General features: G+C 44.8%; 4 protein-coding genes across 4 annotated transcripts; 2 read left to right on the top strand and 2 right to left on the bottom strand.

The window, feature by feature from the left end:
• The first annotated feature begins 1040 nt into the window (after positions 1 to 1040).
• Positions 1041 to 5025, top strand: LOC100821811 (pyruvate decarboxylase 1). The gene is made up of 6 exons (XM_003568959.4): positions 1041 to 1674; positions 2760 to 2923; positions 3016 to 3666; positions 4108 to 4225; positions 4317 to 4505; positions 4603 to 5025. Exons 1-6 carry the CDS (start codon positions 1174 to 1176, stop codon positions 4771 to 4773), a joined length of 1794 nt encoding a protein of 597 aa, XP_003569007.1. The 5' UTR covers positions 1041 to 1173; the 3' UTR covers positions 4774 to 5025.
• Positions 5026 to 5130: 105 nt separating this feature from the next.
• LOC100829781 (transcription factor bHLH51) lies at positions 5131 to 7031 on the bottom strand. Its single transcript, XM_003565319.4, has 2 exons — positions 6464 to 7031; positions 5131 to 6054 (listed from the first exon to the last, which is right to left on the bottom strand). Exons 1-2 carry the CDS (start codon positions 6752 to 6754, stop codon positions 5569 to 5571), a joined length of 777 nt encoding a protein of 258 aa, XP_003565367.1. The 5' UTR covers positions 6755 to 7031; the 3' UTR covers positions 5131 to 5568.
• Positions 7032 to 8781: 1750 nt separating this feature from the next.
• On the top strand, positions 8782 to 9632 carry LOC100829175 (embryonic abundant protein 1). The gene is made up of 2 exons (XM_003565317.3): positions 8782 to 9049; positions 9163 to 9632. The coding sequence occupies exons 1-2, from the start codon at positions 8902 to 8904 to the stop codon at positions 9297 to 9299; spliced, it is 285 nt and encodes a 94-aa protein (XP_003565365.1). The 5' UTR covers positions 8782 to 8901; the 3' UTR covers positions 9300 to 9632.
• Positions 9633 to 9991: 359 nt separating this feature from the next.
• LOC100844269 (FKBP12-interacting protein of 37 kDa) lies at positions 9992 to 15484 on the bottom strand. The gene is made up of 13 exons (XM_003568947.4): positions 15110 to 15484; positions 14925 to 14986; positions 14467 to 14534; positions 14318 to 14354; positions 13324 to 13411; positions 13183 to 13247; positions 13022 to 13099; positions 12848 to 12895; positions 12068 to 12121; positions 11418 to 11579; positions 11182 to 11251; positions 10570 to 10625; positions 9992 to 10480 (listed from the first exon to the last, which is right to left on the bottom strand). The coding sequence occupies exons 1-13, from the start codon at positions 15201 to 15203 to the stop codon at positions 10295 to 10297; spliced, it is 1068 nt and encodes a 355-aa protein (XP_003568995.1). The 5' UTR covers positions 15204 to 15484; the 3' UTR covers positions 9992 to 10294.

The following is a 15484-nucleotide window of genomic DNA, read 5'->3' as shown; positions in this document are numbered from 1 at the left end:
TAATATATAAAACATATTTATTGTTCACATAATTCAATATGAATTATCAAGAGACAATATTCAAAATATGTTATATCATTTTCTTCTTAATTTTTCCATTGGGTTTTTAAAGGGAGTTTTCATAACATATCAATATTATTATTATTTCCTCAATATTTTTCCCACAGGATTTTTGGAGGAAATTACAAGATTACAAGATTCCATGATGATTCGAGAATATACAAATCAACGGAGCAAATTGATCAAGGGGGAGTGTTGAGAATAATTAGTTTATGATCAATTAGGTTAATTATTAGTTAATTTTAAAATTTGGGACGCGAAGGCAAAAACTTGGGACACCAATGCATGTATTGGTGCTCCTTCTCCTTGTATAAATATCATCATCAATCAATGGAACATGACAAGAATTTCATTCTAACAGAATGAGCTCAAAGCTGTTTTCGAACTTGTAGTCCACTTTAACAACTGGCGGCCGTAAGGAGGGACATAAAAGAATGGGTTCGTGCAAAATCTATGTTGGATCGGATATAGATTATTTTCCAAAAAAAAACTATCTTTTCGACCATTGGTTTCATATTTCTTGACGAGTAATGCTACACGTACAACACATTCACGTACGATTCTCGTCCGACACATGGAGTGAAAGGAGTAGTTCCATTTCTTGACTCCCTGCTCACCAGTTTTTCTTTATAGCAAAACTTAGTACGAGTAGTATCAAGAACGTGAGCGGCGAGCAAACAAAACTGTATCCGGACACACTTTCAACTCTTTTTTCCGACTATATGTTTTGTTTCTTGATTAAAAAGATACTTACAATGGAGCCAACATGTAAGAAAAAACCTGCGCCAAGAACTGTGATTACTTGAAATTTACCTTTTTTTTTATGCACCGCGGATCACCGATGTTCTGGCGACTACCAGCACAGCAAAAATTGGCGCCAGAAGAAGCCAGTTGTTCCCTTCGTCTAGAAGCCGCATGCCACGGATGAACATGTGTCCACTCCACTAGCCCTCCAACTGTTCGACACTTCGACGCATATATCACCAGCAGCAAAACAAAGCAACCAACTTTCTCCAAGCACGAAGAACCTCCTCTTCTCCGGCTCCCCCCAACTCCAACAAGGCCAAGAACCTTCTTGCCCAGCCAACCGCCACGCACCAAGCAGCCGCCGCCATGGACGCCAAAATCGGCTCCATCCCGCCCCCAACGGCCGCCGCCTCCACCACGGCCGCCGCCTCGCCGCGGGAGGCCACGCTGGGCCGGCACCTGGCGCGGCGCCTGGCCGAAGTCGGCGCCCGCGACGTCTTCACCGTGCCCGGCGACTTCAACCTCACCCTGCTCGACGAGCTAGAGGCCGACGGCCCCGAGAACGGGGTGCGGCTTATCGGGTGCTGCAACGAGCTCAACGCGGCCTACGCCGCGGACGGGTACGCCCGCGCGCGCGCCGGGGCCGGAGGGGTCGGGGTCGGGGCGTGCGCTGTCACCTTCACCGTGGGCGGGCTCAGCGCCATCAACGCCGTCGCGGGCGCCTTCAGCGAGAACCTCCCCGTGGTGTGCGTCGTCGGGGGACCCAACAGCAACGACTACGGGAGTAATCGGATCCTGCATCATACCATCGGGGTTCCCGATTTCACGCAGGAGCTCCGCTGCTTCCAAAATGTCACCTGCTACCAGGTTCGTACGCCGCACTCTGTGTAGTTTGTTCTTCTTCTCCATCAGCTGTTCAGTTAAAAAGCCCTTTATCAATTTTATTTCCCACGGTCAAATTGTTCTGATTTTGTTAGGAATTTGACATGCTTAGATCTTAGGGGGGAGTTTGCAATTGGTTCGTTAACTGAATCCGTGGCGAAATTTGCAATTCTCTCTGTAACATGTTCAGTTCGTGCATGGTGATTTTTTTTTCATTGTTCCTGCGTGTCTGGCAGTATGTGGGGGTTTTTGGGTTTAGTTGGAACGCTATTGGTGCATGTTGTAGCTCTGATAGTGGATATAACCAGATTGATTGTTGGTCATTTTTGCTTAGTTCCAAATTTAGAGTACGCTTTCTGAGTTGCTGACTGATACCAGTATACAGTAACTGTTACTCCTATTGGCTTGTTGGTTCAGAAATAGAATTCTCCCATGTAGTTGCAGAGACCACCCATTTTTGCAGGATAATTTCCTTATGTATGCGAATTTCAAATCTTTGTAGTTATACGTGATCAGAAATTATGTTTAACAAATTCAAGCATAACTCGCACAATGCTTGGTGCATCAATTGTATATTTAGCTTTTCGGTCAATTTTTTTTGTATATTTAGCTTGATTAGCCGTTACTTTCCTACTTGTAAGTTAGCTTGGGTGGTGTACTGGTGTATGTAATTTTTTTCCCGAAAGATCCAGCAAAAGCTGGCTTTCATGTATTAGCAGGGAGAAAGTAGGTACAGGTACGCCCAAGGCGAAAAGTGAAAATACAGAGAAACAAAGAGGAAAGAAAAGGAAGCCGAAAAAAAACCCGGCTCAATGAACCCCTTTTCGTCTGTCATTTAATTATCTTAAAAAAATACATGCTTTAGTTACTTTTACTAAAGCATGTAATTTTTTAAGATAATTAAATGACAGACGAGAAGGGGTTTATATGGAGGAAATTACCTTAATAATTGATATAATCACCAATGGCTGCAAGGAAAGCTTTCACAGTTGGGTGTTGCTGGAGCTTCCTGCCTCATTGCTATTATGATTAAATCTTGTGCTAAAATATGATCTCATTTCATGTCACAGGCAGTGATCAACAACTTGGAGGATGCACACGAGCAAATTGACACTGCCATCTCCACCGCAGTGAAGGAGAGCAAGCCTGTCTACATCAGCATCAGCTGCAACCTGCCCTCGATCCCGCATCCTACCTTTAGCCGCCACCCTGTCCCTTTCTTTCTCTCCCCAAGGTAAGTTGGCATGCTTCCTCTATGAGCATAAGAACGATGAGATGGCAATGGGTTAGGTATCACTAATTTGGATGAATTGCTCATTTGATCAGGCTGTCAAACCAGATGAACCTGGAAGCAGCAGTGGAAGCCGCTGCAGCTTTCTTGGACAAAGCAGTCAAGCCAGTCCTTGTTGGTGGACCTAAGATGAGGGTGGCCAAAGCATGCAAAGCCTTTGTAGAGCTGGCTGATGCATGCGGTTATCCCGTTGCGGTGATGCCTTCTGCAAAGGGGCTTGTGCCAGAGCACCACTTGAGGTTTATCGGCACATACTGGGGTGCTGTGAGCACTCCATTCTGTGCTGAAATCATCGAGTCAGCTGATGCATATCTGTTTGCTGGCCCAATATTTAACGATTACAGCTCAGTTGGATACTCGCTTCTTCTCAAGAAGGAGAAGGCTATCTTTGTCCAGCCGGACCGGGTGGTGATTGGGCATGGCCCTGCATTTGGGTGTATTCTAATGAAGGACTTCCTGCATGCACTTGCAAGCAGAGTGAATAAGAATATAGCTGCACATGAGAACTATTGTCGGATATTCGTCCCTCCGGGCGAACCTCTTTCATCTAAGCCTGGAGAGCCTTTGAGAGTGAATGTGCTTTTCAAGCACGTTCAGAAAATGTTGACAAGCAATTCAACTGTGATCCCAGAGACTGGTGACTCATGGTTTAACTGCCAGAAGCTGAAACTACCAGAAGGCTGTGGGTAAGCTCCTATTCGAATCAAGTATTGTTGTGACATATATATATTTCAGAGCTGTAACTTCTGTCTGTTAGTTTCTTTTAACTCCCCTGGTTGGTGATTGCTGGCATCCCTTATTTGGTTTTCCTCCTATCCATAATAAGTGTCGGGGATTTTGTACAAAGTTAGCCCTAAATCCCCGACACTTATTATGGATCGGAGGGAGTACCATTTCTAGATTTAGCTCTAGTGAGATTGTAGTATTGATGTATCTTGCTTTAAACTTCTGCAAATCCTACAGATTCAGTATAGCTAGTTTCATATGAGGGTCTCAAGTCTCAACACGTTTCAAAGAGAATTATAGAAGTATGACTATTTTACACTGGTGACAAGCCATGTTCTTATCAGTATGTAGGTCTATTATGTTAACTTTCTTTGTAATTCAAAATCATTTTCTTTCGGCAGGTACGAATTTCAGATGCAATATGGATCAATTGGTTGGTCAGTGGGTGCAACTCTGGGATATGCGCAGGCTGCCAAGGATAAGCGTGTCCTTGCCTTCATTGGAGACGGTAGCTTTCAGGTACCAAAAATTCTGAATTTCCAAACGTTACTATCTTGTATTTACATTTCTGTAAAAAATATGCACATAACAATAATTTAATTGGTCTCAGGTGACGGCACAAGAAGTGTCGACAATGATCCGGTGGGGGCACAACACCATCATCTTTCTCATTAACAACGGAGGGTACACCATTGAGGTGGAGATACACGACGGTCCTTACAACATCATCAAGAACTGGAACTACACCGGCGTGGTGGAAGCATTCCATAATGGCGAGGGCAAGTGCTATACGGCAAAGGTTGGAGATGCAATTCTAGATCATTTTTAAGGTTAAAAAATACTTAAAAATACCATATCGCAATGACATTTCACACTTTTGTATGTACACTCCGTAGGTCCGAACGGAGGAGGAACTGAAGAAGGCAATTGAGGCATCTCTAGGACCCAAAAAGGATTGCCTGTGCTTCATAGAGGTAATTGTACACAAGGATGACACTAGTAAAGAGCTTCTTGAGTGGGGCTCTAGGGTTTCAGCCGCAAATAGCCGCCCACCGAATCCTCAGTGAAGCACCATCGGGTCTCCACTGGGTCCTCATCCACCAGCTTGATTGCATCATACTGGAAGTTCTGGATAGGAGATGTCACTGATCTCTGAATAAACCGTCCATGTAAGTTCGCTGCTGCTGCAAGGGCTCATGGTGGTCACTGTACATACATAACAGAGATGATTTCAGTTCAGGTTCTGGTACATGTATAGTTGTAGTATTACTTGCAATAAATCTGGAAGCGACTTCTTGTTGCTCAGTTTTATTAACTAACGATCTGCTTTTAGTTGACACCGAGGAGATCTGAGTGCTCACGCCTGCATGCAGGAGAACTCTATACCAAACAATCCCCAAAACAAAAGCAAGAGGCAAAATGGCTGGTTCATAATCATATCCTGTAGTCCTAATCTGATAACCACCACCAATGAAGAGGCGTTACATATCAAAACTCTGTTCACGCAGCCGCTGAAATGTCAAACCAATCATGTGACTCTGCACAGGAATATTGTCTGCATTGGAACAGTCTTACACACTACAGCACCTGCACGCCCAGCATGATATTGTGGACTGCATCTTAGCACAGCACTAACAACAGTTCACACCTCAAATCTGGCACACAGCATCTAGCAATCTAAATCCAGATGCACAAAACGACAGGCACAGGCCTTTCGGCTGTTCCCTATCCAAAACGCATGAATTTCACGGGGAAGAAACAGTTCTACTTTAATTCCATCAAGAACCGGAAATAAGATGCTTCGTGACCGATTTGATTGTTAAGATTACCAATTCAGACAGGAGTAGTAATCATCTATATGGTCATATGGACATGACTGAGTAATGGGACTCCAGAATCCTCTGCCTCTTGCTCTGAAATGGATTGGCATTGCCATTACTGCCGTTGCTGCCACACAGCAGCTCTGGAGAAGCAACCCTGGCCAGAGCCTGCCTCACAGCCTCCTTCAGAGACCTGAGCCCAGCAAAATCTGCACTGCCTTCCTCGTTGCAGAGCGTGAAGACATGCTGCACCCTTCCTCCCAGAGAGGTCACCTCTGCTCTCACCGGCCTCAGCCTCAGGCCATGGAGCGCCCCGATGAGCCCGGCAACGAGGCCCGGCCGGTCGTCGCAGCTGACCGAGGCCTTCATGTAGTACAGGCTGCTGTCGTCGTCGTTGCCGGTGCAGCATTCGACGGAGACCTCGTCGGTCTGTGCCGGCGTTGGCTGCGTGGCCGTGGTCTCACTTGCTCTCCTCTTCAGGTCCTTCACCTGGTCCACCACTCTGGCTAACAAGGTGGCCTTGTCCATCTGCAGTGCAGATGAGCAAAAACATGTTCTTACAATCCATAGCAAGTACATTGTGCTTTGTCTTATCACATGATTGGAGAGTGAAAAGCAGGGAAGTCTGATGAAATGTGAACACTTGTGAGCCACTGAGCCTAAAGGCTGTGGCTTTCATGCAAGTTTCAAAGCACTCCATAAATAATGTCTGACAGGAAAGTTGGTCCGGATTATCATTTCAAACTTCTTACTGAAAAGTTGGCTAGTTTCTAGAAGAAGAACTCAAGAAAAAAAAGTCGATCAATTACACACTAAAATTATGCCCAACTGAAATTTCTCTAACAAGTGCTTCACAACACTGATGAGTGCTGAATGAAATGGCTGCGAAATGCTTCGGAGCTGAAGAGCACGGAAGGACGACACAAAAATTAATTACCTGCTTGGCGTCAGGGACCATTCTCCTGAGGGCGGCCAGATGAGCGTTGATCCTCTCCCGGCGCCGGCGCTCGGCCTCGCTGTGGATCTTCAGAGCCCTCGCCTCCGTCGCGCTCCTCCCGGACCCCGACCCCGACGACGACGACATCTCCGGCGGAGGCGCTGAGCTGGCCTGCCGTGGCAGCAGCACAGCCGGGCCTCCTCTGCACGCCGCCAAAGGATCACCGCAGCCTTCGTACGGCTGCAGCTCCCCCTTTCCTTCTTGCTGCAGAGATCGGCACGCAGCTGCCATGTAACCAAGCTTCTTGTTACAGGCTTACAGCCTAGTCTGGACTCTGGACACGGCAAGAATGAGGAACAAGAGTGTGATGACGAGCCAGACGAAGAAGCAGCAGCAGCAAGAGGATGCAAATTAGTGGATATATGCGAGGCTTACAAAAGGCTGCTGTAGCAACTAGCGTCTTGTCATCTCGTTCAGTCGTTCTGTACATATATATAGGATGGATGGATGCTAGGTGATGATCGAGCTTGTGTTCTACAGAGTACGGACCCTACATATGCATTTCTTTTCTTGCATGTGGTTCCCCACAGTACTATAGATAAATTTCTTGGTTGGATTGGCATGGATTTGGCCAATGGGTGAGGTGGCATGCATGAGTGTGCCATGAGTAGGATATCTGGAAAATCCATGCCAGATCTTTTTGAATTTATTAGTTCTATGCATGTAGATCCTAGCTAGATGATATTACGAGATACGGCGCGCGTGCACGTTATCGATCAGGATCAAACCGGCTTTACTTGATTGACAATCAATCAATCTGGATTTGGTGCGATTTCAGGCTGAAAACCATATATGCTTGCTTTGTCACCACCATATCAGCCTGAGCCTAGGCTCACGCATGGGACATAAATTTCAAAGAGAGGGTCCCGTCCCGTCCCGGCCCTGCGTCGATCGATCCATCTTTTGACGTCTTGCGCCGAGGAAAACTGCCGCCTAGCTAGCCTTCTGGACTGGACGCGCGTGCTAGCTGAATCACCTTTTCTTTTTGACAATTTTTGACGACATGATTACGTAGCTGTTCTCTTTTGCAATCCTTTTTCCCCCTCTTTATGTCATTACATAGTTCAGGTAGTAAGTACTCAGTTAGGAGCACGTCTTGGTCAGGAAGTGGAAGTCTAATCATGTATGGAGTGTATATTGATTTAATCACCACAGGTTTTATACAAGAGATGCTGAATATTACTAGGACTCTCTCCGTCCAACAAAAGATGTTTCAAGTTTGTCAAAATTAGATGTATCTAGATAATACTTAGTATATAGATGCATTCAAATTTTGACAAACTTGAAACATCTTTTGTTAGACGGAGGAAATACTACTCCCCGTCTGTTAGTCCTTGTGGCTTTGACCTTGCTGAATTTGAAGGCAACATAGTACCGCGAATTAACTTTTGAAAACCGATCTGTCTACATGGGCAACTTCCAACAAGGAAAGAGACGAGGAGCTAGCGCGTAATCCAGACTTGAGAGTTGACGAAACACGTGTGAAGCTGGAACCCAACGTTCCTGGTCGCATTGGGCCGGCAGTAAAAAAAAAAAGAAGCCATTGCTCGTCATAGGCCTGTGGTGCAGCTCAGCAGCCCAGTGCCAACGTACCGATCGAGCCTGGAGGCCCACCCACGCATATGCACGCGTTGGGCGGTGGTCATAGCACGCAGAAGGACTCGTACGCAGAACTTACCAGGACTTATTATCGTCGAGGAACCGGTCGATGGGGGGAGGGCGACGCATACGTGCGCCCCCGCATGGACTCGTTACTTCACTTATTAGTTGTGAGTTTTTATCTCTTACCTATTGGTCTATATAAAAGAGAAGAGTACCGTTGAGATCAGAATTAATAAAAAGCTTCCGTTTCTCTCTACTTTTTGGTGTTCATCTATTTTACTGTATTTCGTGATTGTGTGTGTTTAATTACGATTTTGATGTGCAACCTCGGAACCGGCCAGTAGGAGTTGCACAACAATTATTACCCGATGTGGCTCACGGGGGATGTAAACGTGTCGAGTGGCCGCTGTACACTCAGCTCCACGTACACACGAGCTGTGAAAGTTAAAACCCCTTCCCCTTGGACACGTACTCAACCCGCGCCTGCTTGCATGGCTGCCACGACGACGGCCGCCCGGCCAGGCGGTGAAACGACATCGATCGCGGTAACAGCACATCACGGACGACCGGCAAGCTGCATGCACCGCGCACACGTATTCACCCCCCCACCGCCGATCCCGGCCTATATAAATTGCCGCGCCGGAGCCAGAAGAAGCAGAGCAAACCAGCCAGAGGAAGAAACAATCAAACACGAGTGTGTGAAAGAAGGAGATCGGGATAGTTAGCCAAGCTTAGCAGGAGCAGGAGATCGAGCTAGAGGCAAGAAACAAAGAAGGATGGCGCAGCAGGCGAAGAAGGCCCCGGAGCTGCAGGACCCGGAGGTGCGGTCGGAGCTGGACCGGCGCGTCCGGGAGGACGGCGAGACCGTCGTCAAGGGCGGCACCGGCGGCAAGAGCCTCGACGCCCAGGAGCGCCTCGCGGAAGGTAACTTTGCGTACCCGGTCGGCCTACGTGTTCTTCGTCGTGTACGTCTTCGCTGTGCTGAAAGCGTATTCTTGTCTTTTTTTTCTGGCGCATGCGCTCGTACGTACGTGCAGGGCGTAAGAAGGGAGGGCTGAGCCGTGGGACGGAGTCCGGCATCGAGCGCGCCGACAAGGAGGAGGGCAGCGTGGTCATCGAGCCCGACGAGAAGCTGCTCGAGGAGGTCAAGAAGGACCTCGGCCGCAAGGACTGAGATCGATGCTGCGATCGAATCGACGGCGGACGGCCACGCTATATACCACTAGCATATATATATGTATGTGTGTGTGTGTGTGATCTGGCTAGCTAGCCTTAGCTAGCTGGGAGTGTCTAGCTATCTAGACACGTACGATGTGTGCGTGGCGTGTACGTACGGCCGCACGCACGCATTGGCTACAAAATTTTGGTCGCCGCATTGTAGCCGTAGCTTACCCGTACGTACGTGAATCCCCCTTCTGTATGTGCTACTGTGTGTGTCATGTAGTGTACGTATCCGCCTTGTGAGCGCCCATATATATATATGTCAACTACTGTGCGTACACCCAAAGCGCGTGCGTGATCCTCCCGATGTGTGATTCCTCGGGTCATCCCCATGCGTGCAATGTTCTCCGTTTGTGCAACCAGGCACCAGCAGTTAGGATCGTCACAATCCTACGAACGAAACCCATCCGTAACAGTAACGGACGCTTCTGCCTTGGTTCAGATTTCGCTATAAAACACGCACGAAGCCTTTTAGAAATCAACTTTCCCTTGTCATTGTTAGAAACGAAAAGAAGGATTGTTTTTTTTGTTTAGCACAAGAGGAGATTGATCATGCGTGTGCCTCGCAAAAGACGAGGGGCGAGGGGGCTTGCCCTGCTTGCTTGATGACCATTCTTGTCCCACTACAACCAAACTGGACTGAGATCCATGAATGCACCATGATTAGTTTTGAAAATGCAAGCGTACCCTTTGGGATCCAGGCTCAACCCTGTTCAGCTTAATTAGTTTGATACATATAGAATTTGCACTTGCACTTCATTTCACGTTTACTTACTACTAGGCACTAGCTACCTAATAATACCTATGCTTGTTTGCCCATTGTATTTCAAGAGCTCCTGTGCATGTCTCCCGCAGCTTAATTAGTTTGATACATCAATCAATACAGAACAGTACTGTATTGCAGGTAGCAGCACTGTTGAAAAGGGAAACTGCTGCAGCATGCAGCTCTTAGCCCTTGTTAGGGCTCTCAACTTTTATAGGTTGCGGTTCAGGACTGGCGTTCATATCAGTTGCGGTTTCGTCTATTGCTTCAGCTGCTTCTTTGTCTTCGGTTGCATCTTTCTGGGAAACCATCTCCTTCAATCTTGCCAGCTCCACGTTTTTAGCTTCCAGCACCTCTTGCAGAATGAGAACCTATATGTGTAAGGAACAATTAGTTACAGTAGCAAACAACAACGAAAATAGCAACAGAACTAATTAGCGCAGAGGACGATGAATCGTACCATTTCGTTTGACCTCTCGACATCATTGGTTAGGCCATCCATGTGTTTATACAGACCTGAGAACAACAACCAGCTCCATGTTAAGTATAGTAAATTGAATAGCAGAAACAGCTGTTTGACTTTGCAATGAGCTGACGAATTTCTGTTTGGAATGTACAGGTAACATATGATGACCTAGCCTTATTCTCCACCTTTAACAAAAATTTACTATGGAACACAGATATCTGCTCTTCACCAATCCTCTTTCCAAGTTACTCTTACTGAGTCACCGGCAGGTGGGGCACTCTTGCATGTCTATCATGCCAACTTGTGGATTGGTAGAAAGTTGTTGCAGTTTTGTGCATGTAGATTGGGGTAGATATTGAATAGATGCAAATGCAAACTATGAAAATTATGATTTATGTCATCAATTCGTCTCTAAATTATTGCATTCCACTATTATGTGAAGATAATATGTAGTTATTGCCTGGAAGGTGCAATTGTTTGCTGCATTCATGATGATCAATCCAAAACAAATGCAGTCATCTGATAAATGCTCGCTCTATTATTTGCAATTCCATACCAAAACACGTGCACTATGCTAATTTCACTTGGATGTAACTTGAAACTCACCATCAAATTGATTCCTGAGCTCCTTGTTCTGGGTCTTCAGAACTGCAATTTTCATTCCAAGTTCATGAATCTGTACCCAAGATACTTCGTTAGAATGCATTCTGGCAAAACATAAGGCAATACATCTCTATTCTAAAATGTTGGTTGTCCAAAGAATGACCAATGATTCTTTTCCATGAAAGGCAGAGCGAGAAACAGAAAGTATTAAAACCTCTGACATCTGTTGGAAGACTTACTTTTCCTTCAGAAGCCATTGCTCCAATCTCTTCATTTTCCTCTTGCAATGTTCTACACTTGGCCATTAGCATTTTCCCATGTTTGCTGGATGGAGTAAAATTGACTGCAGCAACATTGTCTTGTAGCTCTTTTATCTTTTTCTCTTTCTCTTCTGCCAGATTCTGGACAGAAACGGGTAATACCATGTACAATTAGCATCTGAGTTCCAAGGTATGCAAGTTTTAACTTTCCTAGGACACTATAAGATACAAATTTGGAATCCTTTATTGTTAAGGTGTTTACCAGCATGCCTAGTAACATGTTGGAATCTCCCATCTCTTCTATTCCGATGCAACACAGTAATTACTTTCCTAGGACACTATAATCTATTGTTTTCACTAGCAGACATAATAATACTTTTTTTTACAGCTAAACTGCTGGGTTTTGCACCTTCCTAACTTGTTTAAGAGGATCACATCCATTGGTTAGAGAGAAAACATGCAAAATCTGTCACCTTACATGTTTTGCAATTAACATATTTGACTAATACTACAAAAGTATGGAGAAAGGCATCAAAAGCCTGCCATAAAAGTTCTCTTAGATGTTATGGCGTCACACTTTCCATTTCAAAACATACCGTTACAAACTATATTGAAGAAAAGCTGCTGACCTTTAAGCGTGTAAACTCCTCGTGAATTGCTGGATCAAGCAATAATCGTCTCGTCTGTTAAAGCAAACAGAAGAAGGCGTGTAAATAAGATATTCAGCGTGCCAACATTGTTCTTAGACATTATTTGGGCTTCTCAGGAAGCTTAAGGCCAAATTTTGGACGTGGTAAAACAGTAATAGTATCCCGATTTCTCCTGTGAAAGCTTAGTTCCTGCATTCCAAACAGTCTCTAAGCCTGTTATCCGAAGAGGTTACCTGCCCTGTCCATTATTAGCTTCTAAAAAGCCAGCTTGCGAAATAAGCTACGCCTGCCATGCAGGGAGTCCAAATAAAGGGTGACATCATAGACATGCCGTGGAGGAGAAGATACTTAAATAGAACGCAAGTTATTTCCACTCAACACTCAAACAAAATACACACAGGGAAAGCTACAATAGATGACGAGGCATCGTGTTAAGTGGAATTGTTAATCTTGCAATACACAAAATAAAATATTGTTGCAGCAAAGCTCATGACTTGTGCTATTGAAATTTTGAAACAATACCGAGCAAAATCCCTCCCAGAGTAACCTTGGGATGTTTGTTCTATACATGCACTGGTATTGACTACCTACAGGATAATTCATCAAATTGGAAAGCATGCAATTAATCATCATTGCGCCTTACTTTCTTTAATACTAGATACAATATAAAGACCATCTAGATCCCTATAAGGTGATCTCTTGTATTTCAAATACATAATAAACTGCCAGAAATGTAATAAAAAGCGGCATTATATTTACCTGCATTGACGGTGGCCTCAATTGTGTTTTTAAATCCCTAACAGCAGACTGCAAATTCATGGACAAATTTTAACCAACAATCAGCCCATATTAGAAGAACGCTAGAAATAATACTGATCAGATTTATCCATATTGAGATGTCTGTCCTCGTAGGAGGAGATCCTAAGCCAGTACCTTCAATTCTGCAATCTCTTGTTCTCGTTTTGCAAATGTTACAATAAAAGCAGCCTCTCTTTTCTTGGCTTTCTCCAGCTGAGTATATAATGACAGAACAGTCAAACTGAAGCAAAGCATAACTATTTTACAAGTTTCATAAGCATGGCAAATGAACCAACCTGCTCCTTCAGTGACTCCTCCGAAGACTTCAGGTTATTGAGATAAGTAAGCACTGCAACAGGCTCTGTATTTAAAATAAATAATTATTCTTTGCTCAGTCATTACCAAAAATAGGAAGGACTTCCATTTAACTTGCAAACCTGGATTGGTTCCCGCAGGTGCAGCTGGAGTGTTCTGAAATGCTGAATGCCACTTCTGGATTTCTGATTTGGCATTTTCCAGTTCCACCTGTGATGCATATAAATGCAGCCTTTCAAACATCACTGCTGACAATATTTTGGATCATATACATTTAACTAAGTAGATGTAACACTGGAATGGAGTGCAAAACAGTATTGGTGTAACAAAACTGCAACATGGCTATTAAAACTACATCTCCACATTTAAGTGACACACATTTAATCATTCTACTTGATTTCTGAAGAGAAACTATCTGTTCAGTGGGTGTATTTTTAGCTGTGACATGCCTTTCTGTCGCTCCGATGTCTAAGCTTTTAGATATATTTCAGGTATCTTAAGTTTTATTACTTTATGCATTTTTTATTTGATTAAGTAGTCAAAAGTTCAAAGTTGCATTACTGATTGAAAAAACAATTCATGGCTATTCTGAAACAGTAGATTTTGTGAGACCGTCAGGTTTGTCCAGCAATGATACATTGAAGGAAAAACATTGAAAACAGTAAAACAATATGCTAATGTTATTTGGGGCTACAAATAACATAAAATAGTAAATCATTCATAGTCCTAACAGGAACCTAGACGTTTTGCAAAAATAGTCATAACTAACAGATTGAACATCCTTATTCCACATGGAACAAGGATCAATATATTCCTTTTTTTTAAAAGGTTGATCAATATATTCCTACGGCACAGGCATAATAAAATAGCAGCAGCAAAACTTGCACCTAAAATTGGCTCTTTCTTCTACAATTGATAAGACTTACCTGCAAATAATTGCTTACCAATTACAGTAAACTTGATTATAGACCAAATGGTGATTTACTGTAAATATTCATACCAGAATGAAGCACAACAGTCACTTGATATCGCTAACACGGTACATATTCTAAGATCAAGAATATTATGTTCAACTAACAAAATGAAAACAGAAAAGAGCAGTGACTAACTACACACCTGGCTCGATGCAAGATTATCTTTGCAGTTCTGCAAACTTCAGAAGGGGGGAAAAACTCAGTGCCATGTCCACAATTAACAATATAACAAAAGTTATTTGGTAAAAGAGAAAGAATAGCTCGAAATGTTAGATAAGAAATGCGACTTACTTTTCACGAAGAGACAGAATCATTCCTGTGGCAGCACCTGGTGCACTTTCCTCCACCTTTGTCTTTCCCTGCACACAACTTGCTGTCTTAAACAAAGTTCTGGTTGCATGAAATTGTTGAAACTTATAGGGCTGTTAGTTAAGGAAGAACTGTGTCCGAGAGGACTACAAATATGTTTAACTCTTACTGTGCCTTTTGATTATCCCATAACTATTAGGTATCCTAATCCCACGTCTCAGGTGAAAACAATCGCAGCATATTCAGGATAGAAACAACTTCACCAAAACAAAGGTGCAAAGCATTTTTTTTCATGATACATTGTTGCAAATCCTAATGGCAATCGTAATTTAGCATGGTAATATCATAGGATAATAAAATTTGCCAGGAATTCCTTCAGCAGCGAAAGAAAAACAAGATTTTGGTGGTGGTTTTCAAAAGGGGGAACTAGAAACAGTTACCTTCTTGGAAGCGAAGACGTCTTCTTCGTCGTCATCCAGGTCGCCGAAAGGCCTCTTCTCGCCTGCAGAGAAGCAGCAACAGAAGAACCGCCATATGAACCAGGTGAGTTTCTCGACAATCCAAAAGCTCGAACATTAATGAAAGCAAAGGCCGCGGATAAGGGGAGGGATTGAATGGGAGAGACCGGAACGGACGGGGGCGGCGTTGCGGGAGGGCGAGGCGTTAAATTCGCGGTCTTCTTCGTCAGCGAGGCGAGGGGAAGGCGGGCGGTCCGCCATGGCCGACAACCGCGGTGGAGAGCTGGGTGGGAGGGGCGATGCCGTGCTACGGTCTGGTCTGGAGGGCTGCGACCCGCGATGCGGATGTGGATGCGGGGGGCAGGTGCCCAACGTGGGTAGCGGCAGCGGCGCTGCTGTGGATTGCGGAGGAGCCCGAAGGAGCGAGCGGAGAGTCGAGGAGAGCGCTGCGCCGCCGGGTGAAGAGCGCAGGCGCCGGCGCACAGCAAAGGGAGAGGGGGCGACTGGTAGTACAATCGCACAGCAAGGGAGAGGGTTCGGTC

The sequence above is a fragment of the Brachypodium distachyon genome, chromosome 2, assembly GCF_000005505.3.
Source record: "Brachypodium distachyon strain Bd21 chromosome 2, Brachypodium_distachyon_v3.0, whole genome shotgun sequence".
Taxonomy (NCBI): Eukaryota; Viridiplantae; Streptophyta; class Magnoliopsida; order Poales; family Poaceae; genus Brachypodium; species Brachypodium distachyon.
Note: the sequence above shows the minus strand (reverse complement) of the source record. Positions and strands in the feature narration are given on the sequence as shown.